At 34.7% G+C, this 23,419-nt stretch overlaps 2 protein-coding genes and 1 non-coding gene across 3 annotated transcripts in view; 2 read left to right on the top strand and 1 right to left on the bottom strand.

Annotated features, from left to right (window-relative positions):
- The window catches only part of LOC123560816 (protein capicua homolog), a 46,619-nt gene extending 39,184 nt beyond the window's left edge, over nt 1-7,435 (bottom strand). The window contains exon 1 of the mRNA XM_053516869.1: nt 7,294-7,435. The gene's annotated coding sequence lies outside the window, so the exon portion shown is untranslated. The remainder of the gene's footprint in view (nt 1-7,293) is intronic.
- A 1,559-nt stretch (nt 7,436-8,994) lies between these two features.
- Nucleotides 8,995-11,247, top strand: LOC123559367 (UPF0686 protein C11orf1 homolog). Its single transcript, XM_045351100.2, has 3 exons — nt 8,995-9,308; nt 9,811-9,895; nt 10,315-11,247. Exons 1-3 carry the CDS (start codon nt 9,087-9,089, stop codon nt 10,473-10,475), a joined length of 468 nt encoding a protein of 155 aa, XP_045207035.2. The 5' UTR covers nt 8,995-9,086; the 3' UTR covers nt 10,476-11,247.
- A 6,065-nt stretch (nt 11,248-17,312) lies between these two features.
- Nucleotides 17,313-17,385, top strand: Trnav-cac (transfer RNA valine (anticodon CAC)). The gene has a single exon. It is a non-coding gene; the product is annotated as a tRNA-Val (tRNA).
- The last annotated feature ends 6,034 nt before the right edge of the window (nt 17,386-23,419 follow it).

Genomic DNA, 23,419 nt, shown 5'->3' with positions numbered 1-23,419 from the left:
TGCTGTGTACATACAGCGTATATGATGCGTACATGATGTGTACTGAAATCAAGGGCTTTAAATAGTACGCAGGATATACACCGCACATACACCGATAGTACGTTTGTAGTACACTTTTGACATGCAAATGAGCTCTGCCGCGTACTACTTGCTGCGTACATGCTGTGGACTACATAGTACACAGGATGTACGCTGGAGGAATTTAGTATGCGGGAAATAGTACGCAGCATGTACGCGGCACATACACTTTTCACATGCAAATGAGCCTGCGGTGTACTACCCCTGCGGTGTACATGCTGTGTACTCCTGCGGCGTACATGCGGTGTACTCCTGCGGCGTACATGCTGTGTACTCCTGCGGCGTACATGCTGTGTTCTCCTGGCCCTAGTCCTGCGGCGTACATACTGTGTACTCCTGCTGCATACATGCTGTGTACTCTTGTGGCGAAACTGCTGTGATAATGTAAATTCCTTACCCCACCAACTTTCGTATGCAAACGCTGATCATTTTAACAGAAAAAAAAAACAGAAAAAAGATAAGTGACATGCATCAATAAGTATTTACCCTTACCAAAATAATGTAGATTGATGTTATCAAATAAATTAGTATGCTTTTCTTCATCCACTTTTCAATGAAATAAATCAATTTTTGTAGCATGTAATTTGGTAAACATTTGAAGAAAATGGCGTAACTGCATCAAGGGGAAACAACTTTAATGCAACTAAATATAAGTGTTATGATTTATTATAGACGATGTGTGCGTAGTATGTTGAGGCATTATCTTGGTAATTATTTCATGTATTACAAAATGTAATGCAACAAAGTTCAAATAAGGCTTTTCAATTATCCAAGTTAGAGAGCTCCAGGATTAATTCAAAATGACAAAGAATATATTTTTACACTGCATGCAAGGTGCAGCTCAGAAATCACTAAGATGTAAGCTTCACAAATGAACATTGCAAATAGTTTGGCAAAGTTTCATTGTTCAGAATACCGGTAATCTGAACTATTCTATGCTATTAAGATAAAAGTTACTCGGAAATCAAGTTCTTGCTTCCAAAAAAAAAAAAAATGTACAAATCCTTCCTGCATGACTTTTACCTAAAAAAATTCTAAGTATAAACACCAAAAGAAAATGAACAAGTCCCTCCCGCGTACATGAAGTTTACTTCAGACTTTAACTTATCAAAAAAAAAATTAGTATAAATGCCAAAAGAAATTGTACAAGTCTTTCCCGCGTATATGAAGTGTACTGCACAAATTTCAAAGTATCTGCGGTGTACATGCAGTGTACTATTTTCTTGTACAAGTCCCTCCTGCGTACATGCAGTGTACTCCTTAAATTTTCAGAGTCTGTGCTGCGTACTTGAAGTGTACTAGTGACCTCCTGCGTACATGCTGTGTACTCGTCGAAATAGTACGCGGCATGTACGCGGCATACGGTGTATGTAAAATGTACTCCTCTGGCGTACTACTGTGTTCGCGGCATATACACAGCAAATACGCAGCATGTACGCCACAGAGGTTTGCTTCTGTAAGGGTTCCCACAGAAATTTATTCACTATCTCTGCATTATTAAACCATTTTAGCATCAAATCTGACACAGGTCAATATAATGGCCCAGAAAAATGAACATACAAACACATTTGACCCTTATCATGCTGGACAAGACTGATTATCGCCTCAGTCACAATCAAATGCATTTTTTTGTTTCACTTTGGGTCAAAAATAAAAGTTTGTAAAACCTTTTTATTTTGAAATGTTAATTTACCATATACCTTGGTTCTACAAAAACAATGGCAGTTGTCGCTGTCTGATAGTTCGACAATATTTTTTTTTTCGATATAAAGATGAATCTTCAGGGAAAAAATAAAACAGACATGACCATTTTTAAAGGACTGTTTTATTCAAATAAGTCTTTGAGACCCAACAAAATTGTTACCACATGATAAGGTACATAAAAGTAATGTAGAAAACCCCAAAAACTAATAAATTACACAAAAAATTGTAGTTATTATCTTCATTTGAAGTTCAAAATTCTAGAAATTTTTGTTTTCTTCTTGCTTTCAGTTTTTGCATACCTTTTGAAATGCATTTATTTAACTCAAATATGTTATTTTCTGAAAATTCAGTCATTTCTCTTTAAATAATGGTCTCATTTTTGTGATTACGACTATGTTTGGCAGAGATATCGCAATTTTAAAATGAAAGCCGAAATTTACCCAAAATGTCTACGGACAAGACATCATCTCCAAGTGCTTTCTACATAGGTTTTAGAAGACAGTCTTTTAGTTCTGTTGAACTTTTTATGTTTAAAATGATCAAGAACAAGTAAATAACAAACAAATTCAAGAAAAGAAGTATAATTGACGGTCTTCGGAATGTGTCTTCGAATAATTGAAGGATTTGAACAACTGTGACTAAATTAAAATGTCATTATGTGACAAGTTCTGTGCTATTGCTTACATAAATTAGGACTAATTGTTTTCATATTTCACTATATACTAAAAATAATGATACTTGGAAGGATCCTCACTGAAATAGGCTGTTAAAAATCTCCTTCAGCTTGGTGTCTACGGACAAGACATTTGACCATAATTTCTGTCTAAAAGACAGATAGAGTAATAATGTTTCTGATCAATGCTCATGCATTTAATAGGCTTAAGAACTGACCCTGCAACCTGTTATGTATACCATTTAGACTATGTTTATTTATCTGTAATAACTTTTAACCTCAACTAAACAAAATAAACCACAATCTTCCTGAAATTGGATGGTGGAAGAAACCACCTGACTAGACTTTGTTGAGGCAAATTATTTACATGCTGTTATCAACCATATCAATCTAGAAATGGTAAAAAAGTATAAACACAAAGTTTAACATGAAGAACTCTATGAGTTCATCTAAACATGTTCATTAAAGTAGAAACATTAAAAAAGTAGGAAGAACTTGTTAAACTTATAGCTGAGAACAACATCTTAAAAAGATAACAACTGTGTCTTAAATGGAAAACTAATGAAACAAACTCCCATGCTGACTGCTTAAATAGCTGTATGTTGTAAAATACTCATATGACATTTATTCTGTGAGATCCATAACTCATACTAATATTTTAAGTAGTCCTGCAAAATAAAATTCCTGTGAATTTTAACCTGTTTACAGAATAATTAAATGTTCACTGTGATTAATTTTTATCACTTAGTTTTGAGTCAGCTAATGACTTACATATTATGCTTTTTTCTTAAAATTCCCAAGATACATTCTCTTTTTCTAGCCAGTAATATTTTTGATTAATATTGACCTTTTTCCATTATATAAGATAGTATGACCGGAGACAAAGTTTTTTAATTATCTTTTTATCACATTTACTTCTTTTTTTTCATGTTATCACCTATATTAATATTATTTTCTTGGAAAAGTACTGGAACAAATGTTAGTAACTCCAATCGTAAATCAAACTATGATTTTAAAATGCTAGACCTCTGCCTCTGATGCATGTGGGGAAGTTGGCAGTTACTTGCAGAGAACATGTGTACAGAATCACTTAACAATTGTTAAGTTACATAACTGAAATTCTGTTGAAAAAGGGCATTAAACCCCCCAAAAACAAACAAATCTAAATAGCTCTCATTTTTGAAAGGGAGAAAGCTGCAAGGAGACTACGGTAATCACGTAGTAAATTGCTTGTAATTTCTTTTTTAAGATGATTTAAACTGGTTCAATTTTATGTGATTTCAGTCAGTTACAGAATAAAAGTTGATAGGCAAATGAATAGAATGATATCTTGAAAACCAATCACCATTATATCTTGGCCCTGAAGAGCACAGAAATATGCCATCTTGAGTGGATTTTAACAAAATGTTTAAGTTGAAAGTGGACAGCCCACACCATGTCTAACAATAGATCCATACTCCACTAGAATATGACCAAATGTCAAATGATTTTGCTTCTATCTTCTCATTCTTTCTGTTTTACTACTAACTTGTAAAAGATTGGGTTTTTGTTTTTTTGCTTTTCAGAGTCTCTTGATTTATTTCAAAGAACTCTTGATATATTTCTAAGGTCCAGTGCTGGTTTTTATTGAAAACAGAAAATATATTGAATAGTATTTGCATAATGTATTGTCCGTAGACACCCTCATTGCATGCCTTGTTTTAGCCATAACAAAGGGAGGGTTAGAAAGAAATGTATTATTCCTTTTTTGATAGCTTTTAACATTTATATAAGTCATGTATAAGATTAAAATATATTCTATATCCATTGTACTTCTCAGATTCAGATTGTACACACAAGAATAAATGGGTAACATTTTGCATTTGGAAGAAGTAAGTTTCATTAGAAATATATGTATTCTATATTTTGTATAAACATTAAGTGTGGTGTATCATTGAAACTTGATAAATAGCTCCGGTATGATTTTATAAATGGTATTTGTCAAAAAACCTTCGTTTCTTTTGTGTCTACGGACAAGACATGTGTCTACGGACAAGACATTTTGCACTTCAACAACTATTTACATCTATATAACCCAGTTTAATTCCGTCTAATGTTTATCAACTTAGACACTATCTTAGCAGCTTTCATACCAACAGTGATTAAACTCTAATATTGTATCCTTCACAAAGAAAATAGGTGTCTACGGACAGGACAAAAAAATTGGCGCATTTATCATTGTCTGTTCAGAGTCAAATTTGAGGAGATAAGAAACTTCCACCTGAAAGAATGCTATTATTTTCAGAAGAAGGTAGACTGAAGTTCACACAGAGACAAATAAGACAGTAAAAAAAGAATTATTTCATAATGAAATCACAATTACTGATATGAGGAAGAGCAAAAAGGCAAAATATATAACAAAACGGTCATGTCAGTCTTCAGTACATATCTTCTGTTGTGGGTGACATAGACAGTTGAAATAACTTGCAGCTGAAAGAAGACGAATTTTCCTGTAAACCAAACAGCACAAAAAGGTCTTGCTGTTCAGGTTTTAATTAAAATGAAAAGACAAAAAGCACCATTTTTTAAGGTGAAACAATATAACGCTGAATTTTGGCCTTTTTTCTGTTATTGGACAGCATGGCGTTCGTTTTATATGTACATCAGCTACCTGATAGAAGTTTTACCTGCAACTGGGTAGTGATATGTAACTCCTGAAGTGCTGAAGACAGAATATATAAACATGCACTTTTAAATTTGGGTGTATAACATGGAGCACCTAAAAAGTATGCATTTGATTGTGACTGAGGCGTATGCCTTTGCGACAAGTGTAGATCTTAATCAGCCTGCACATCTGTGCAGTCTGTTCAAGATCTGCACTGTTCGCCATTCAGTCAGTATCTTTTTGGTAATTAAGCACCCCTTTTAACAGTTAATGGTACTGCCCAAATTGAAAGATGGACAAGTTCATTATAGAAATTTAGCAGGGTAAAGGTTAATGTGTTGTGAATTCTCAGCATTATTCTGCTTCTGGATGGACACGCTCACTTTCAAATCTTAGAAGATGTTATATCCTTAATCATCTGACTAGCCTCATATGCATCTTGTTTTCATGAACATTAACTAAACTACCATACGCTAGATTAGCAGGGGAGTGAGAATATGTTTTAAACGACAACCTTTAACCAGCCCATCGTAAACAAGAATAGATATAATACAACCAACTGTACCTAAATAAACAGTCTGAATTTGATCAAATTCCTTCTCAGAACTGGTTGATTTCTAGGATAAACAGTGCATACAGAATGAGGTTCAAATTTATGGCCTTGAAATACTGTTTTAGTATTTTCTCCTCAACCATTAAGAATGTCCTACTACACAACATTCTCCACCAACCCACCATTACATAGGAAGTTGTGCTTGAGCGAGCACTACGAATAAATCACGAGACTTGTAAGATATATTAACTAAAAATAATACAGTCATTTATTCCATGTCCCATTTTGGTTGTGAAATATCAAATGGTAAGAATACTTGGATTTAAACACGGACTTGGAATAAAGATTATCGACTCTGGTACTTGGTCGCAAACATATATAAGGTTCTCTACTTTTATTTATCATGAAAGCAGCCACTCAAGTCTCAGGGCCTCCTCTGCCATTCGCCAATATAGCCAAATGCTACAAATTCAAAGAACTGGCTACAGATTTTTGAAAGTGGTAACAAGAATTTTATTAAAACGTGGCCAAATTTCAGTAATTCAGCTTCAATTTTGCAGTTTCTCTCAAAAAGTGAGGCACAGTGGAGGCCCTGAATCTAAGACACATTTCCCCATCATTCTGAACTTTGTCAGGTTTTACAGACACTGAAGACTGTGTCATGGCTTAATGCTTGATAATGGTTGCTACTGCATGAGGTAGATTTTATTATGTGCAACGTACAAGACCACGACTGGAACCTGTGGCCTCAGAAAACCATTCTGTATGTTGTTAAACTAATTTACTGTGTTATTTACACCAAATTGTGAATTTCAAGTCAATTACGAGTAGCTAGCAAGAATTTAGCAGTTTAAAGACTGTGTAATAAGAAATGTAGCCTTACTCATTTGGCTTATCGGGACGACTTATTTTATCATCTGATATTTTATATTTGTCATCCCTCTAAAGGGAGGCAGCGACAGTCAAAAGTTATCACGCTGTCCCGAAACGTCCTATTATTTGGACTAGGGTGGGATGTATGTCAAACTATCCAAGCGACACTGCCTACTGAGTTCATCACATTCATAAATTTTGTTTGTCCCGTCTAATTACATATTTTATTATTGTGCAGCACCTACATGTTCAAAGATGTTTCAAAAACATGCACGTTCCACTAACTAAGCCTGTGTATAGCGTCTACCTCAGTACTTAATTCGCACTGCTTTGATTGGGATTCCAACCATACAGTTGAACATGTTACTTCTAGTCTAAATATATTATCATGGCATTATCCATATCATTTCAAATTTAAGTTAAATATTACACATTTTGAGAAAATTAATTATAAATAATGTGTTATGTCAGTGTCAAAAATAGATTTCTGTAAGCGACCATCTTCACCCATTTTTGTTTCATAAACTGTAAATAAATAACCATATTTGAACCTAAACATGTAATCAAACAGTTTTTTTGTCTGAATTACTTCAAATTTCTCAATTTTAAAAATGTATGTCACAGTTGTGCTAGTGAGCCCACGATTTTACATTCCATGTAAATGAACAATCCTCGCTGGTCGGGGCGTAAAAATGTCAAAATATGCGACATCTGTAGAAAGAAACGATTAACAAATATACTAAACTATTAAATAAACTGTTCAAATACCTATTAGCACTGGAACGAATTTGTACTTCTCATTAGAAAGTTCCAAATTTCCTCATTTTTCCCTTCGATTTCTTTCTTATTTGTTATACGCATTCAGTTGTACACCAACGGCTGTCGAGGCCTGCGTAATCTACGAAGTAAAACTTTTCCGGGGCCAAAATTAACACAATGAGCTCGCCCTATATAATCGGGCACCTTGCATAAAGCAATTAACAGAGGGTTTTTATTTACCAATTTAAAATCGAGGGAGACAGTTTCAGTATTTAAAATAAGGAAGGTATCCTAAGGTTGAAAAATTGTTTTTCGTTTAACAAAACTTAGCATCAAACGCTGTAACTATTGTCGGACATTACACGAATAAAACAGAAAAACTAGGCCATACTTGGTGAATGATGTGTAAGTCTATTCGCTTATTGGTACTTCAGAACCACGTGACAGCTACTGCTTCGCTTATATCTCTGATTGGATGGAGTAAAACTCACTTTGCCCAACCAGCGCAAAGACGAAAATAGCTTTGAAGGCCACAGATTCTCCTAAACACAAACTGTCAAAAATTATTCCTTTCAATCACTTCTTTATAAATCTCGTAAATGCATAACAGAAACTATTCTAAACACTTCGTTATGCAATACTTCATTTTATGTTTGCAGGGAAATATTTCTTGTAAATATCCAGAAACTATCGGCGCAAACGTGATCTACTTTTAGAATTTAGAACGTGTTTGCTCCGCAACAACCAATCATAATTCGTGACCCGAATGTCATTTTCCCAATATGGAAACTGATGGCACGCAATCAGTATGCAAAAGAGGCAAGTTTTATTTATGCTCTAATCAGGCACTCCACTTTTTTTCTGGGTCACGTAAGGTTGTTTACGCTGAGCTGCATGAAGAGAAAATCAATGAAATATGTGTTCATTACCAACAGCTAGCAGTCTGTGAACTAATCCCATCGTTTTCATTTTTTTTCATTGACAGCACCTTCGGTTTTATATATGACATTTTTCGTCTAACAGTAAACTGGTCTACTGTAAGCTGATATAGTTATAATTAATTTATACTGCATACCCTGGCTCGATATTATTAAAACGAATTCTAGGGCCAGTAGGGCGCCTCGGGCAGACTAGATTCACACGAGATTCGTCTTTGGAAGTCCTATATCGAGCCAAAAAAAATAAGGAGAAATGTGTCCAGCTTTGTCAAATATTTATCAGGTAACTTAAGGGTAGATCTCGATCTAAGTCGATTTGGGCGGCCTTTGGAGCGGGGAATCTGCATGAACCTGACCATCTGGACCGATGGATGTTCTATCTATTTTCGATGTTCTATCTACTGTATTACTTCGCTTTCGGGTATTATATTAACAGACTTCTTCAGAAACCCGATGAAAAAGTGTTACCAATCCTCATATCTGCCAGCTTTGATCCACCTATTTATTAATAATAGATGTAGATCTAGATGTAGATAAATAGGCCTACTGCTTGCATAATAATAGAATTAAATATCTCTGGTTTAGTTAACCATTAAAAATATTTATTTAATGTTATGTTTGAACACTAATCCTTGTTTTGTGGATTTTTTTCAAAAACAATGTAGCTCTAGTCTTATTCGCAATATGAAGATTACTCTAGGATAAATCAAATGTGCGCGCTGTACGGTTTATCTCCCTTATAAAAAATCACATGACCTGACGTTTCTGTTACTAAGGACGCTACGTCACATAAACCGGAAGCCACTGTCACATTGCGAGTAAATGTAAACAATACATTTTGTTTTCTGCAGTTTGCGTGTCAAAATGTCGCATTTGGACAACAATCCGTCGTTCCAGGCCATGGTGCGGGCAAGCGGCCTGGCAGAAGTATGGACACACTCCACAGATGCCGCTAAATTTAATCAGTTTGGATGGAGATGCACAAATAAAGAAACTTCCTACGGTAACGACACACTAATTGGAAACTGGAACGAGGAACGATTCGACAATAAAATTGTTAAACAGGCGAAACCATTGCCGTCTCAGGTAAGCCTAAATTTATTCTAAATTCGCCCAGTGATGTTCAGAAATCGGCGGTTGGGTGAAAGATGTAGGGCCTACTGGTTGGCGACCCAGAATTTCGGACGTCCCATGCAGTATAGATCTATGACTATGTAAAAACGGTTAGAAAAAAAATAACAATGTTAAATATTAACTGCAAATGTGTAATGTCTTCACATCTGGTTAGACGATCGAGTGTATGTGAAATTAACTCTACCATAGCAAATGATTCTTTGTTTCACTAGTGCATAATGAAATATTCCTACCTGCAAGCTAGTTGGTTGCGTTGGGGTTTCGAACAGTTGGAGAACTTGCAGACTATACGTATTTCCGCTGGCAACTTGTTCAGACTAGCGTACAGGATCCATTTAGGATGATAGGATGCTTAATTATTGAGGAAGATGTGTATTTTTTTTTCACACAGTTTCCATTAGTCTCACAAAGAAGAAGAGACAAAGTGTTTTAAATATATTGTTTACTTTTGCAGAACAACCATTACTTTGAAAGTACATACGATCAGAGCTACAACTTCAAACCATATGAGGTCCCAAAAGAACTTAAGCATTTAAAAGGTAAGGCGATTTACTTACATTCGTTTCGAACGACTCGAGCGCTAAGAATGCTTTTTATTTTTTTTATTTTTAGATTGCCTCATACATTAAATGTGAACGCTTTTTGGAGAATATACATGTGATCAAAATCTCAGTCTCCCTATGAACAATCCAACTTTCCAAGCCATGTATAGTCCAGCTCCAGCTAGGCAAATATTTGGGCTGTTGGCTACAGTACCTGTTGATTAAGCTATCTCATTAATTCTTAACCACAATACTGTAGACTTTTTATTATCCGTGAAATGTAGATCTAACTCATAATCTCAACTGTCACTCTCACAAGATTAGCAAAATATTCACTATTGATTGTGTAGAGTATGATGTAAACAATTACATATCAAGATGAAAAGTAAAATAATTGAATCTTTTTTTATTTCCAGCTCCACACCCTAATGCATTTCCTGGACACCAGCCTGAGACCGATAACGCTTTCTCCAAAAGTATTTACAACAGCTGGGAGACCACAACACGAGCTGGCTACGTTGATCCAAAAATAAGACAAACACCTCTCCAACCAAAGACCAACACCACGTCAGCATAACTGAGATAATTATCTCGAATTTACTTCATTAAAATTTCATTTACTGCACTTTTATATCTTACTGCCTGTGATTTATGATTTTGTTTATGAATATTTTGCTCAAAAACACTAAATACTGCTTCTGAAGACATTGTATATGCAATAAGTTCAAATTAAGAATTACCAATTCTTCGAAAATGAGTCATTTTGTTTCATAATAAAATATACATTTATGTGTTCGAAAACTAAGACAACATTTCTATATACCATGTATGCGTTAGTATGAAACACATATGTATGTAAAAAAAAAAGTGTTGATGTTACATAGAATAGTATAATTTAAGAATAACTGAACATTAGGCATTCACTGCAAGTATCATTTTGTTTAAATATAAAGCATTATTTTCATTTATCTATCTAGTACTAGTACTTTGACATGTGTCAAAGTTATGACCGGATATATTCCACTGCGTTTCCTAAAGCAGGCAGTATTATCAAAGATCAAAGTTATTTTCTTATTAGTTCTTTTATTACCAGTACATTGACATGTGTCAAAGTTATGACCAAATATATTCCACTGCGTTTCCTAAAGCAGACAGTATTATCAAAGATCAAAATTAAATTCTAATATGTTTTTATGACAATCACGGTACAGGATAACCAGCCAGGGTACAAACTAGTTTTTTAACTTTAGTAGTCTTGATTTGGTGACAAAAATTTCATGGTCAGATATTAGTAATATTTGGTCTTAAAATGAATGACTATAAAATTTCGTGTTCCATTTCTAGAAAAACCCCACAATCTATTTGGCCATCATGATCGAGATTGCAATAGTTAAGTCGCTTGTTGCGTTGAACATGTGTTTTAAAGCTATCATTAAAAAATACTTGTTTGCGGTAACATGACCTACCCGTGAAAATCGCTGCGATCCAACTTTTTTTTCTGGCCAGTCAGATGAAAGAATTTTTTTCCCTATACGATTATATGCAAAAAAAAGTTCTCTAATTATCTACCCATACAAAAAAAAACAAACAAAAAAACGTTGGGTCGCGTTACCGCAAACAATTTTTTTTAATTACAGCCAAACTCACAACATACCAGTATTAAAGTTGTACTAATGCTCGAAATCATTTATTGAACAGTATTAAGATTATGTCCTTTATGTTACAGAGATAATTGATTATTGTATGCATGTTATTTGTTATACTTCAAAGATTTAAGTATATATTATTTCTTTTGAAATGTATGTGGAAGTTTTGAAATGTTACTATTTTACCGTATTTTGAATTATCGAAAAACTATAAAATAAAGAAAAAATGATAAAAAATATCCATTTGTTGTTTATTTACAGGTATATTTTCCAATCCTCAGTTCAAAATTTTTAAGAAGAATACCATACTAACATAGAACTTTGCACTAGTAGAAAATGTCGGACCAAACGAATGTGACTTTAAAATCCAGAAAAAGTCGTATGGTACACCGACATAACAGAAAATATTTTGGCTTGCATAATTTTTTTTCTCTTGTGGTTGGATTTTCGTGGTTTTGTGTGTTGGAGCCTTTCTCAGCGGCGAGTTATTTGATTTAAACTGTCTTGTCTGACTTGTTGAGAATAGGATAAGTGCGAGGTTGGCATGCCGTAAACGCGTTAGCCCCCCCCCCCCCCCCCCCCCCCCCCGAACTCCCCTCCACCCACCATCTCTTTTAGGTTACTGACTGTTAGAAGGATGTGCCCCTATTTTCAACTTGTTTTTGTCCGTTTCGTATTTTATGTTGCGTATATTGTCTTGTTTGTAGTTGGTGTTTCTTTTGTCTTTCCATCCTCATCCCCTCCACATACCACCTTGTATTTACGTCCCCACGCGCGTGCGCGTGTGTGTATGTGTTGTGCACGTCCGTGTTTGCGCTGCTGTGGTTTGTGTTGTAGGGAGACTGCGTTTTTTGGAGCGTGGCTTTCCCTGTTGAATATTCACCCTAGCATTTTTTTTCCACTTGCCTCAACACCCGAAGCCTACTTTGCGATGCATGACTCTCTGGCCGAGTTTTCGGGAAATCTACCCTTACCTTTTATTTTTAAGATAGAAACAAGCATGGTCTTGTGCTGCTTATTTTCGTCACGCAGATACGCTTAAACAGGAACGAAAATGGTGTCGTTTTTGGTAAATGAAAATCTATGAGTAACATTGGGTGTTGGACATGACTATGACAGGTCTTATCCGTAGCGGAGCTAACGCGCATGTACCAATGCACGCCTGTGTATCAATTGATGAACAATAAAAGAAATGAATTGGGTTAAAATGTAAAGAAATCAAACGTGTGTCCTCAATTAATAAAATGTATCTGAAGGTAAAATGAGTTCACGTTTAGAATCTATAGATTAAAATTATAATAAAGAAACTTTACTGCTGAGGTAGCTAAAATCCGTAGAACACATGCAGAATTCAACATTTTTCGTGTGTTGTCTCGGAGAGTGGGGTATACTCGTTTGCAAGTTTCTGTTCCTTCTAAAGAGCTGATCTCATATAATGACATACTGAGGTCCGGTAGGGGTAGCTGAATTGGGGCCTCTATGTATACGTGGGCTGTCCGGTGAAATCGGGGACACTGGAAAAAACATGGGAAATAATTGGCACCAATTTACGACGTTTTCACACGTTTTAACACGGCAGTTAGGAATACACTTAGAAAAAAAAAACCAATAAGATATGTTTGAGATATTATTATTCTTGGAACACGTAACGGCAACCTGCGTTCGTCGATACCATCAACTACATGTAGCGTATTCAAACTTCTCTCCACATCTTTAGATGGCCGGTGAGCACATCGCAAAAAACAACAACAAAAAACGCGACATTTATAACTCTTACAATTTCCTTATTACTTGACCGATTTTAATAAATTAAAAAGCGTCAGACATGGGTGCCTTGCCAGCCATTTTTGGTACTTTTCTGAAACACTTCGCCAAAATGTTTTTTTGTTGTTTTTTTTTTTTGTTTTTTTTTTTTTTTTCACGGACTGAATTGTTTAGTTAACGTTCACACTGCATTCTGGGTAAAGTGTTTGTATAACATGCATATTTTAATACAAAATTATATGAGCCGTGCCATGGGAAAACCAACATAGTAGCTTTGTGACCAGCATGGATCCAGACCAGCCTGTGCATTCGCACAGTCTGGTCAGGATCCATGCTGTTCGCTAACGGTTTCTCTAATTGCAGTAGGCTTTAAAAGCGAACAGCATGGATCCTGACCAGACTGCGCGGATGCGCAGGCTGGTCTGGATTCATGCTGGTCGCAAACCCACTATGTTGATTTTCTCATGGCAGGGCTCATATATGCATTCAAACTACAACAAGCATACAAATTTTTTTTAACATTATGCAAAGAAGGCAGTATTAATTAAGTCCAGCATGTATAGGGCCTCATTTTCTGTCCAGTTTGCCAGGAACCTACATATTACTTACAATCTCTTTCAGTGTATGTGTTACGCGCATATAGCCAATCTGCGCATTTGGTAAATCGCGCAGCGCAAATAACCAATTTGTTATCTGCGCAACGATTTGTAAATCGGGCAACCTTATATATTTCTTATATGCGCAGGGCAACTGTCTTGCGCGTTTGGTAAATGAGTCTGCGCTTTTAACATATGGATGATATCTCCCGATATAACATATGGATGATATCTCCCGATAAAATTGAATATCATTAGAGTGTTAGACTTGTAGGCCTACATAAAATTGTAAAACTGACGGTGATCAGGCACGCGTAAAGGTGTGAATTTGTAAAGAAAAAGAAAAACATTTTTTTTAAGTAAATGAGCGTATTTATGCGGTAATTTCAATAAGATTCTCACGTCCCTGGTAGTTTATGGCCTATAAATTTCTGTTGACGACGGTATTAAGAGTCATTTGTCATAGGTGTTAAAAAACATTAAAATGATACAAAATATCCCAAGTATATTTAATAACACAAGTATTTTTTTATTTATTTTTATACTTTTTTTAACTTTTAAACGCCGTAGCCTGTGCGGGATGTCGATCCTGCGCTAATAGAAAATCTGTAAATTACTCTGATAATATGCATATCTGCCATAAACCATGCTAACTTTTACATTGTTTAACAATTACAGACTGATATTGCAAATCTTGGTTTTAAAAATGTGTCATAAATTTATTTCAACATCATAAAATTCATGGGAGTCGGTCACCTGGTTTCAATACCTGCAATATGATACAATATGCAATAAAACTCAAACATGCGTGAAGGTGTGATTTCCTTCGGATAGCCACATCGTCCTCTCTATTCTTTTTATAACTAAAGTATTTTACTTCATTCGATCACACGCAGTCATTTTATACCGAATATAGAACATAAAGGAGACTTACATAACAGACTGAATTGCCACACACTTACCACATTTCACCATATCGCTTTTCTTTTCATCATATTGAAAAAGCGCAATTCTTTTTTACCGACGTGAGCATATCTCTTGACATGGCCAAGATTAAAAATAAAACAAAAATAAGCAGAATTAAAAGACGAACTTACAGATCTTTTATACTTATATAATTGTTTAATGTTTTATAGTGAGATAAATAGAATGAATAACTAATAAAATTCCTCAAAATGTGAACGAAATTTTACATTTTGTAGGTGTGCAAGATGTGTGTCCTGTGCTAATAGAAGTCTGAAAATTACTCCAATAACTTGAATATCTTTTATAAACCATTTTAACTTTTACTTCGTTTTTCGATTACAATCTAAAAATGTAGCTTTTGAAAATCTGAATATAATGTTTCATCCGTAGCCTGCGCGGGATGTTGTTCCTGTGCTAATAGCAATTTCTGAACTGACGTTGATCTTTTTAAACATATTTCAATTCTAAAAGATACTATTTATGTAACTTCATAAAAATGTTTTCAGAATAGAAAAAAAAAATAGAAAGAAGCGTGATTTCCGTCATAACGAGAAAAACCCTATAGTCTGTAATCGTAAATCAAAGTAAAAGTTAATATGATTTATAAAAGATATTCAAGTTATCAGAGTAATTTCCAGATTTATTATTAGCACAGACACACATCTTGCGCAGATAAAAAATGTAATATTTGGTTCTCGTTATGACAGAAATCACTCTTTTTCTATTCATTTTTCTACAGTATTCATTTGAAAATTACATAAATAGTATGTTTTATAAATGAAATATATCTGAAATACAGTGTAATTTCAAACTTTGCTATTAGCGCAGGACCGACCTGCCACGCAAGTTACAGGTGTAACATTGTAGATCCATTTTGATTTGTAAAAAAACTCTATAGTTTTAGTCTGTAATCAAAGGCCTTCTCTTTATTCAATTGATTTTGTACTACTACTACTACTACTACTAATAATAATAATAATAATAATATAGATACGATCTGTAAGAATTTTCTTTTAATTCTGTGACTTTTTTATTTCATCTTTTATCTTAGACATGTTGAGAGATATGCTCCCGTTGGTAGAAAGAATATTATTAGGAAATTTCAAGATATTTCAATATAATAAAAACGATATTTTGCTAAGTGTGTGCTCGGGTGAAGTAGAAAATTATAAAAATAGCCTAAAACATACCAGGGGACGACGTGTGCAAGCTGGAGGAAATCACACCTTCAGGCATGTTTGGGTTTTATTGCATCTTGTATAAGATTGGAGGTATTGAAACCTGGTGACCGACTGCCGTGAATTTACTGATGTAGAAACAAATTTATGACACCTAATTTAAGTACCGAGATATTCAGCATTTGACATTTATATTTATTAATAAATTGACCAACTGCATGATTTATCAAACACGAAATGCAAATTTCTGATATATAAAGTTACATTTGTTATTTGCGCTGCGCATTTGGTAAATCGGGCAGGTTAAATTTATCCTGCGCAACGATTGGTAAATCGTTGCGCATATAACCAATGTACAAAAATTTGTTATATGCGCTGCGCGTTTGGTAAATAGCGCAGATTGGTTATTTGCGCTCAACATATGCACGAGTTGTACCATTCTAAGTAATTCTTACAACATGCGGGCTTCTGGCGAACTGGACAGAAAATGAGACATATCTAAAGTCCGGCAAGATTTGTACCGACGAAAGCACTCGTCTGGTTTCGAAGCTTTTTATTTTATTAAAATTAATTTCAAACATAAATGTTACATGAATCGAGCGATTTTCCCCGTGTGTACGATACCGTGCAACGTGGGTTTGCCGCTCCGGATCTACTCAAAATTCCTTAATTATCATTTAAATCTTCGTGTTTCATGCGCATATTTTTATTCTGATCAAGCTTTAGTAATAGCAGAAAAGTAAAACCCAAAATGATTTTCGTGAAACATCTATAAATGGGTTCCATTTGCAAAGGTTGTGAGCAAAATGATCAGGTAAAATAGATCTAGATCTAGGTTCAAATTGTAAGATCTAGGTTCAAATTGTAAGAAAAAGGCATTTCAGACACTACCCTGACTTTGCACAGTTTCATTCCAGTTTTAAAAGAAGGTCATATAAAGGCTGTTTTAACTTTTTGATGTGACTAATAATCAGAGTATGGCAGTTATAACAAGTTAGTGGTGGTGTCCGTTATAAAGGGAAGTAAATACTTCTATACACTTTTACGATAAAGTTTGGTTTGTTTCCCTTGAGTATCCGTTTTCCTATTGTTGTAAATATAAATATAATTTTCAATATATGTGTCATTTTAAAATAGATGTCCTTAAATATAAAACTTAAACGGCGAGTAAGCATTTTTGTATACATCGCAATAAAAATAATCACTCTCTCCTTTATATAGGGTATAGGGTTAAATACAAACTTTAATGCACGTTTCATAACGAGGTTCCGTAGTGTAGTGGTTATCACGCTCGCTTCACACGCGAGAGGTCCTGGGTTCGAGCCCCAGCGGAACCAGTTTTTTTTCTTTCTTATTGCAATTAATTAGAGCAGGGTTTGATCCCTGTTATGGCATTTTAGCCATTTTCTGAAACATTAACAGTAAGTCAGGATCAAAGAAATTGATTTTTTTTATCAAAACCAGTAGGGCAGTAACCGAGCCCAGCTGGTACTGATTCTTGGAACATGTGATCTTATGGTTAAGGCATTTCTGGCAGTTGTTTCTCCGCTACCTTTAGTGCAGTAACTGGTCTGTTACTTACTGATTCTCTTTAGGGGCTAACTATAAAGCTGAATTGTTGTGGACAGTATTTGACAGTTCAATTCAGTTAATTGAATGAACATTTTTTAGTTGGTAAAAAACTATGAAAAAATGACTTATATCTAACGGAAACGCAAATAAAAAGCAGAGATGCCTATTTACAAGTAAAAAGATGAAAAAGCAATGAAAATGCAGTAACTGGTTGTTACTGTTCACCTTTTTGCATGATGTATGCATTTAATTGTGACATGTAGTTTATAATTATCTATGTTTTTAATATATGTGTCGAAAGTCATACTGAAGAAGTAAATTCAGTGAATTGGTATACCCTGCTGAACAGGATAAAGGTTTCACCATTGAAGAAGCATTTTATGCCTTACAAAAACACTTCAATTTCTGAGTCTTTTAGAAAGCTATTCATTCTAAATTACTGATCAAAAACCATTTTTCTATAATTTAATTTCAATGACCTTGACCCAAGCTACCCAAGATGAAACAAAAATAACTGGTCTCTATGAAATCTACCTATTTACCAGGTCTGCCCCATATAATAAGTATAATATAATACAATGTGAAATATCTACAGGTTTCAGATCACTGTAATACCAATCATGTTTCTAGATGTCTCAGCCAACATTATTCCAGTGAGCCAAATATATTTATTTTACAGAAGCAGACTTCAATATATGACATATGATACAGCGACGACAGATTACATATACTGTAAAATCATTAATATTCGTGGGGAGCTATTTTTCGTGGAATTCATTGTTGTGCCAATCAACAAAATTAACAAATGAAATTTCCCATTCATTTGATCTTGAAAAACTCAAGCCATTTTAGCCAAAACCACAAAATTTCATGCTCACGAAAACAAATGATTTTATAGTACATGAATTATTAGTTGTAAAGTGATTCAGTTTTATAGATCCGCAACTTCCAATGACTAACAGTAGTTTCATAAAAAATGTTGGTCAGTACGTGGATTGTTACCATTTATATATAAAGTTTTAGATAAAGCCTCACTTTAAAATGGATTTATCAGCGACTTATCAATGGACTGCATTAATGCATTGGTTAATTACATCTTGATACAAAGCCACAAGGGCAAATATTAACATAACCAGGTCACAAAGTGTCAGGGCAACCTTGAACACTGTGAGTCTGTGTTAGTACTGTTAAACAAGATTATGTCTCATTTCAATGCTCATTGGGACTCGAGACAGGTTTTTTTCAAATGTGCAAGGATAACCAGCTGATACAAATGTTAAAATAGAGCTGAAGCTGTTTCTTCAACTGTTTACATTTTAAAGTGTTTTTTTTTGTTGCACACAATATAGTTTGATAACAAGAGGACCATGAAGGCCCTGTATCGCTCACCTGACCTATTGACCTAAATATCATCAAGATTAATATTCTGACCAAGTTTCATTAAGATAATTATGGTCATAAATGTGGCCTCTTTAATTTATTTTATTTTATTTTGGTTTTACAGCGCACCAACACAGTAAAGGTTATATGGCGCCAAACAGGACTACAAATTTTGGTTTCATATTTCATTTACATCGAAATAAAAACAGGAGGTATGGAATCAAAATTTGCATACCTGCTGGAATCACAGAGTTACAACAAAACCAAGTGTTAAGACCCTATTAGTCACCTCTTACAATCATGCAAGGGTAAGGCAGTGGTTCCAGTTCTTTTCATACACAGATCGTCCCAGAACCACATGGGGCAAATGTGGCCTCTAGAGTGTAGAGTGTTAACTAGTTTTTCTTTTAATTTGACCTAGTGACCTAGTTTTTGACCCCACATGACCTAGATTCAAACTTGACCTAAGGATCATCAAGATTTACATTCAGACCAAGTTTCATGAAGATAGTCATAAATGTGGCTTCTAGATTGTTAACAAGCTTTACCTTGGATTTTACCTGGTGACCTAGTTTTTGACCCCACTGACCCAGATTGGAACTTAACCTTAAGATCATTAAGATTAACATTCTGACCAAGTTTCATAAAGATATGGTCATAAATGTGGTCTATAGAGTGTTCACTAGATTTTCTTTTGATTTGACCTGGTGACCTAGTTTTTGATCCCACATGACCCAGATTCACAATTGGCCTTAAGATCATCAAGATTATCATTCTGACCAAGTTTCATGAAGATACAGTCATAAATTCGACCTCTAGATTGTTAACAAGCTTTACCTTCGATTTGACCTCGTGACTTAGTTTTTGACCCCACATGACCCAGATTCGAACCTGACCTAGAGGTCATTAAGATAAATATTCCGCTCAATTCCCATGAGTTTCAAACTTAAAATTAGGTCTCTAGAGTGTTAACTTGCTTACCTTTGATTTGACCTGGTGACCTAGTTTTTGATCCCACCTGACCAAGATTAAAACTTGACCCTAAAGATCTTCAAGATTAACATTCTGACCAAGTTTCATTAAGATATGGTCATAAAGTGGCCTGTAGAATGTTAACAAGCTTTACATTTGATTTGACCAGGTGACCTAGTTTTTGACCCCACCTGACCCAGAGTTAAACATGACCTAAAAATCATCAAGATTAACATTCTGACCAAGTTTCATGAAGATAGAGTCATAAATGTGGCCTCTAGAGTGTTAACAAGCTTTTCCTTAGATTTGACCTGGTGACCTAGTTTTTGACCCCACATGACGCAGATTTGAACTTGACCTAAAGAATAACAGGATTAACATTCTGACCAAGTTTCATGACGATACAGTCAAAAATGTGGCATCTAGAGTGTTAACAAGCTTTTCCTTAGATTTGAATGGTGACCTAGTTTTTGACCCCAGATAACCTAGTATCGAACTCGTCCATGATTTCATTGACAGTAACATTCTGACCAAGTTTAAGATTGGACCAGAACTGTGACCTCTAGAGTGTTAACAAGGTTTTCCTTTGATTTGACCTGGTGACCTAGTTTTAGACCCCAGACAACCCAATATCGAACTCTTCCAAGATTTTATTGCGGGTAACATTCTGATCAAGTTTTATTAAGATTGGGCAAAAATTGTGACCTCTAGAGTGTTAACAGTTAAATTGTTGATGACGGGCGACAGACACAGGGCGATCACAAAAGCTCACCATGAGCACTTTGTGCTCATGTGAGCTAAAAATCTGTCCAGCAGTTCTGAAAGGACTCTTTTTTCTCTAATCTAGCCTTATGGGTCAAAGGGTTCTGAGTAATAAACCCATTTCATAGCTTGCTGTAAGAGTACAGACTAGGATGCTAAAATTCTAACCAGAAGTATGTAGTTCTATAATAAGAGCTGTCTATTGACAGCGCGCTTGACTATTCAAAGAATTGATGTAAGTATGGAGTCAAAATATTACCACAGATTACCAGACAAAAGAAGGAAAATAGATAAGAAAATAGGTAAGACAAACAATGTACTGGTATTTGTAGATCTGGATAAGCAAGTGTTCAAAGTTTCAAAGCCATATATCAAACAGTTTAGACAAAATATGAAATGGTAAGCAAAACTTAACTAATTTCTATTCACAAAAGGGCCATAACTGAATTAAAGTCCTTGTCCTAGTTATGTAGTCTTGCCTTCATATGTAGACTATGATGGTAAACATTAGTGGTCGAAGTTTCAAAGCCATATGACAAACAGGTTAAGCAAAATATGGACTGGTATGAAAAATTTAACTGATTTCCAAGTCCAAAAATGGCCAGAATTCAGCCAAATATCTTTGACATAGTTACATACCATTGACAACAGATGGCAATAACGTTCAAAGTTTCAACTTGTACAAAAACTGTATCAATTTAAGTCCAAAAAGGGCCATAATTCAGCCAAAATACTTGACAGAGATATGTACTCTTGCCTACAGATAGAGACTGTTATAATAAACAAGTGATAAAAGTTTCAAAGCCATATTTCAAACAGTTTACACAAAATATGAGCTGGTACTAAAAACTTAAACAAGATTTGTATAAGTTATAAGGGGCCATAATTCAGACAAAATCCCTGATGGAGTTATGTACTCTTGCCTAAAACTGGACATATTGATGGTACACAAATGTTGAAAGTTTCAAAGCTATATGTCAAAAGGTTTTATCAAAATGTGGACTGGTATGAAAAACTTAACCAAGGTGTGATGCCGACACTTGATTGTACAGACTTTCCAGGGCTTGACTCTGAATTAGAGCTTTGCCAGTAAAAAAAAATCCATGTTAAAAAGGGACAAAACTCTGTCAAAATTCAAATCAGAGTTATGGGAATTGTGTGTCCTCCTGGTGTAGACTTTAATAGTAAATAACTACTTTGAGTTTCAAGTAAAAAGCTTTAATAGTAACAGAGATATTTGACTTTATCAAAAATTTTAACAAAAAATTATAAGTTAAAAAGGGACATAATTCTGTCAAAATTCAAATCAGAGTTATGGGGATTGTTTCTTTCATCTGGTGTAGACTTTGATGGTAAACAAGTATCTTTAGTTTCAAGTCAAAAGCTTGATAGTAACAGAGATATTTGACTTTATCAAAAACTTTAACCAAAAATTCTAAGTTAAAAAGGGGCATAACTCTGTCAAAACTGTGTCTCCGGGTGTAGACTTTGATAGTAAATAACTATTTTAAGTTTCAAGTCAATAGCTTTGATAGTAACAGAGATATTTGACTTTATCAAAAACTTTAACCAAAAATTCTAAGTTAAAAAGGGGTATAATTCTGTTAAAATTCAAATCAGAGTTATGGGGATTGTTTCTCCTGGTGTAGACTTTGATAGTAAATAACTATTTTAAGTTTCAAGTCAATAGCTTTGATAGTAACAGAGATATTTGACTTTATCAAAAACTTTAACCAACGGCGACGGCAACACCGACGCCGGGGCGAGTACAATAGCTCTACTTTTTCTTCGAAAAGTCGAGCTAAAAAGGAATAAATAAGGCAAAAAAGTTGGAGAAAAGTTAAGGAAAAATTTTAGGAGTTTATGTAAGCTACAAACTTTAACAAAATGAGAATTTGGGACAAAAAAGGGCTTTTGCACTAGAATCAACAACATTTCACTGTTCACAATTGAATGCACTAAAGACGCACCTACTGAATCCAAACATTTGTTGCCATATCACATTATTTGCCAAAAATATGTGCGTCTTCTCCATATTGTGATCTGTGTATGTACCAAATTTCAAGAAAAAACATCTGGTTCTTTTAAAGTTATCACAAGATCCCACTGTCAACAGACTGGCAGATTGAGGGCAACCACAAGGCCTATCCAACGTAACACCATTTAGGCACTAATAAAATAGTACATTGTTCTGTTCTGTTACCCCGTCATACTGTTCAAGACCACATTTTTTATTGTCACGGTAATTCATCACATGAATAGTTAGTCTGCACCAGGTTCTATTTAAAATTGTCCAATTTCATTTTAAACATTCTAGAACATTGTTTTTCTCTCCAATGACTTAAGAATAAGTGCAGGTTATTCGGAAGAACCAAAGAAATAAGCGGTCACATACATCTCCAATAAAGTGGCCTGGAAGTTTAGAGGCAAAGTAATCGTTACAGTGGTCCGAAACCTTGAAACACATGAACATTATAGCGGTCCAAGGCCTTCAGATACATGATCGCTATAGTGGTCTGAGACCTTTAAATACACGATGATTGTGGTGGTATCAGACCTTTAGGTACATGATCATTATAGTGGTCAAAGACCTTTAAATACATAATGATTATGGTGGTATGAGACTTTTAGGTACATGATCATTATAGTGGTCCAAGACCTATAGATACATATCATTATACAGGT

The sequence above is a fragment of the Mercenaria mercenaria genome, chromosome 10 (genome assembly GCF_021730395.1).
Source record: "Mercenaria mercenaria strain notata chromosome 10, MADL_Memer_1, whole genome shotgun sequence".
Taxonomy (NCBI): Eukaryota; Metazoa; Mollusca; class Bivalvia; order Venerida; family Veneridae; genus Mercenaria; species Mercenaria mercenaria.
This window is presented reverse-complemented; position numbering and strand designations above follow the sequence as displayed.

Coding starts and splice junctions, on each gene's coding strand:
- LOC123559367 (XM_045351100.2), top strand. CDS start 9,087: ATGTCGCATTTGGACAACAATCCGTCGTTCCAGGCCATGGTGCGGGCA. Junction 9,309..9,810: donor CGAAACCATTGCCGTCTCAG/GTAAGCCTAAAT, acceptor TTACTTTTGCAG/AACAACCATTACTTTGAAAG. Junction 9,896..10,314: donor AGAACTTAAGCATTTAAAAG/GTAAGGCGATTT, acceptor TTTTATTTCCAG/CTCCACACCCTAATGCATTT.